This window comes from Echinops telfairi, unplaced genomic scaffold (assembly GCF_000313985.2).
Source record: "Echinops telfairi isolate 266 unplaced genomic scaffold, ASM31398v2 ScPeMD7_7420;HRSCAF=8458, whole genome shotgun sequence".
Lineage (NCBI taxonomy): Eukaryota > Metazoa > Chordata > Mammalia > Afrosoricida > Tenrecidae > Echinops > Echinops telfairi.
Window position 1 is genome coordinate 42490515 of NW_022111320.1, and position 4295 is coordinate 42494809.

The following is a 4295-nucleotide window of genomic DNA, read 5'->3' on the forward strand; positions in this document are numbered from 1 at the left end:
AATTTATAAATGAAATCTTGCCTATAAGAACTCTATCGTGCTGAAAGGGTATGCAGTTCACAGGTTTATTTTTACGTGTTGACATTTAAACGTACATGTTGTAACTTATAACATCTTTTTGTCACCTAATTTGAAGTTAAAACTTTTCTCTAGACATAGAGGTTTATTTGAGTCTTTCTAGATAAAGAAGAGGGTTTATTTAGGTCTTCACTAGAGAATTTGGCTTCAGGTTTTGTTAATAAATTTAGTCTGCGACGGCAGCTATCAATTGCAAAAGCATGCCGATTTCATAGTAAATGACATACAAACTTTGGGATAGAACTCTTTTCCAGAAAGAATATTGTCAGAAAGTGGCATGAATCTTCGTAGCATCATAGGATCTGTGCAGCACAATAATTTGATTGCTCGAGCTTCCTGGACTCTGGGAGAAATTTCTTTTTGAACCCAGAGTTGCTCAGGAACCACTTTTAACAATCATTTCTTTGTAAGATTCTTTGATCTTAGTGTCTGCTATGTGACAGTTGGCCTGTTAGCACTTGGATTGGTGGGTGTATGACAAGATGTGGCATGAAAGAAAGTAAAGTTGATTATTTCTTCTTTATGCAATCTAATTATTTTTTCCTTATGAAATCTAGGCGATGTAGTTACAGGAAGCGATGCTCAGGTTTCTGCTCCTGCCCAGACTCTAACTGACCCCCAAGGTACAGTTACCACGGCAACACAGCGGCTCCCTCTTTGCCTGCCTTAGTATCATTGCCTTTTCCCAAACCCTATTCCCCCACCCCGCTTTGCCCACCTCCATTCACCGCGGATCAGTTCACTACCATCACACGGCCACAGAGTGGCACTGTTGTTTAAAGCAAAAGTCCTTCATGTCTTCCAAGGTGAGGCCGGTTCTCTATTAAAAGTGCGCCAGCCCCCTTTCCTGGCGAAATGTGCCTTGCCCTATATTTTGTGGTTGTTTTAACGTGGCACTTTGGGTGGCAGCCCGCACGGAGATATTCTTGTTGCACAGGTGTTCTGTGACAGCATGTGACAGATTGACTCGGAGAGTAGACATCTGCATGCTGGGATTAGCCAGAAGCACTGACTACGCTTTTCCTAAAAGACCCGCCACCTAATTTTGAAATACGTTTTTAACTCACGTTTTTAACTCACAGAATTTAAAGTGTGACCAGTCTTCATGTACCGTAGCTCACCATGAATTCGAATACAAACAGGATAGATGAATGTCGCTCTCTTCAAAGTCTGGAAAGGGTTTACTAGAAGAACCAGTAGTCCACATCCAGCAGCTAGCAGCTCTGACAAATTTTAAAGCACCCGGCAAGGGTAGAGGTTACAAGTTGGCCTGCTAACTGCAAGGTCAGCAGTTCAAAACCACCAGCCGGTCCACGGGAGGAAAACGAGGCTTTCTACTATGGGAAGAGTTACAGTCTCGGAAACTCCGAGGACAGTTCTGCACTGCTCTGTGGAGTCACTCTGAGCGCATCGACTTGATGGCCGTGAGTTTGTGTCTTGGTTTTTGAAGTATGTAGTCTTTTATAATGTCATCTGTTAAAGGAAGTATACCGTGGATAGAATTTCTGTATACACGGAAGCCAAAGTGAAAATGATCTTAACTTGAAGAATCTTCCATTCCGATCCAGACTAGAGAGATGTATGAAGGAAAATTCATTCCATGGTTTTCTTTATTTAAATTACCCATATAATTGCTATTAAAATTAAAATACTAGTATAATAATTAATAGAATTTGCTTTCATGGTCTCCCTGCCCTTTAATAAATTAACAAAAAGGAGTGGGTTATGATTACATGATTGATGTGTTGGCTTCATTAAAATTTAAAAATCACCATCTTCTGGCAGCAGAGGGTGCGGGCTTCCTTCTGTACGTAGTTCCAGGTTTCAGGGGCACAGTTCCTGGCTGTCTCCTGGCCATTAAACCAGGTGATCTGAAATGACTTGTCTAGCTCAGGGGCTTCTAAGAAAAGCTGTTTATTTTTCCCAGTATTTGTTCAAAAGAGCTCATCTTCACAGCCTGACCCATCATCAAGGGATACAGTGCCATGAAGATTATAAAATGACAGATCATCCCCAAATGATGCCTCTTTAGTTTTGTCTGTGAGTGCATGTAATTTAATACCAGTGTTATAACCTAATGGGGTGAGATTCACAGGCTCTCACTCTGTCTGTGAAAGTAAGTGTTTACCGTGGGTTCTGTCATCCAGAGAGCAGAGCATGGCCCTCTCTGAAAGCTAAGGCCCAAACGTCCTAGTTCACCCTGCAGAGGCAATGAAGAGCCACACTTTCAGTGGTTACATCATAAAAGAACAATAATTTCCCACGGAAGTTTACCTCTCTTCACTTTTAGCAATAGTAATTATATAGGTTTTGTCTATTTTTTTATATGAACACAAAATGCCATTGGACAATTTGTTTAGGTTAATAACTGATGTTGAAAGTTTCATTTCATACTTCCCAGCCTAGGTTGCAATCATTTAAAATGTGCCACTGGGTTCCTTTGAAATGATATTTAGATACGGCATACCTACACCCAGAGCCCTTTTCCAAGAGATATCTAGGACTTACTTACAAATCAAAAGTTTTGAAACACATATACATGCATGCATTTTCTCAAGAGACTTTAGAATGTCTTTGAAAGAATTATGCATGTATAAGTATAATCATGTAATGAACGGACCATTAGAAAAGAAATTTAAATTTGAAAATCATTGCCATGGGTGTTTCTGCAATTTGTGTGTGTTTATATTATGTGTCCAATTATAAGTACATATTATATACACATACAGAAAGTCTATCATTATATAATAATGTATCTAGATATCTTAATATAAAGGGGGGGGGACCTAAAACCTCCCTGTCCAGACAGCCATGGATCTTTTAAGACAAAATGAAGACATGAGCAGTCTTCAAGCAGAAGTGCAAATTCACTGCAGTCAAGCCCGTTCCCACTCAGAGACCACACAGGGTAACATAGAGCTGTCTGTCCCTGTGGGTTTCCAAGACCACAGACGGAGTGGAAAGCCTCATCCTTCTCCCACAAAGTGCCTGGTGATTTCTAACTGCTGACCTCTAATGCTATCGTCATATATCATGTTAGATATTCCTAATTAAGGCCATTATTTTTTAAAGTGGTGGGGGTGGAATTCCCTTTTCTCCACCCGTCTCTTTCTGCGAACCCATTTTCCCCAAGAGTAGCCACTGTTGCAATTCTCTGGCTTCCTTCCAGAAAGGAAGAGCACATGTTAAGCCGAGTCCGCCTGGCAGCCTGGGAGTCACAGTCATGTGATAGTTGCTCCCTGGTGTGGCAATGGCTGCCTACCTGGACCTTGAAGAAATGGGAGAAAGCACTAGTAGAAATGACCCTGAGCAGGCAGCCAGCAGCACATGGGTAGGGCAACGTGAGAGGAGGGAGGTGGAGTCACTGAGGCAGAACCTGGCCCCTGTGGACACATTGTTATGTTCGCTCTGGCTGTGGGGAAGTGAAGTTCCTGAAAGGGAGCCGATCCTCTCATGAAGTTCGGTACAATCGCTTTACAAAGGCAGCTAAATAGAAGATCATGGGAAACATCATGATGGGCAGCATCAATTAGCTAGAAGTGCATTTTTGTGACACTTTTTTTTAATAAATGAGGTTCGTAAGCAAGGTTAGGATTTGCACTCTACTTTTGAAAGTCCTCTTTTTCCATTTCTATTGAATCCAATTTTAAAATTACATTACTAAAACGTTCTCGTAGGCATTTGGATGCAGGGTGGGGTGGCTATTCTGAGCCAGGGCTCTTTCTTGGCTCCCTCCCTGACTGGCTGGGTACCCTGGGAGGTTACTTAACCTATCTGTGAGAGAGGACACACAAGTACACCAAAGGTTACTGTAGGGCTGTGATTCTACTGGCTGGTAGTAAGGGCTTGAGAGGACTCCCTGACCAGGCACCACTGGTGATGGCAGAACCACGATGTACTCGGCCTCAAATACCTTTTGAGTTTTCAGAATCCAATGAAGGAGCTCGCTCAACATCGTTATCTTTTCTATGTAAGCATTTCTGATGCTCTAAAAGCTGATATATGCATGCAAGCACCCGGCCCAGTAATAGCTGACTTCATGGCCAAGCTAGAGCATGTGTGTCCCAGGGGCTTCCGGATCCACCTGCTTCCAGCTGCGCTCTCTCCTGACACCACAGATGATGATGATGGATGACTTCATCCATCAGACATCTAACCTCCTACTGCAATCAGTAAGGAAGCCAAAGGTTACCAGGTGCCTCCTGCCTTCTCCTGCC

The 4295-nt window shown here is 42.5% G+C and overlaps 1 protein-coding gene across 3 annotated transcripts in view; it reads left to right on the forward strand.

The window, feature by feature from the left end:
- The window catches only part of TBC1D5 (TBC1 domain family member 5), a 570856-nt gene that overhangs the window by 491752 nt on the left and 74809 nt on the right, over positions 1 to 4295 (forward strand). For 2 of the 3 annotated variants that reach the window (XM_045297525.1, XM_045297524.1), the window contains one exon: positions 636 to 701. The exons of the other annotated variant lie outside the window; for it this stretch is intronic. In XM_045297525.1, the coding sequence (XP_045153460.1) occupies positions 636 to 701 (66 nt within the window). The remainder of the gene's footprint in view (positions 1 to 635; positions 702 to 4295) is intronic. 3 annotated transcript variants of the gene reach the window in all.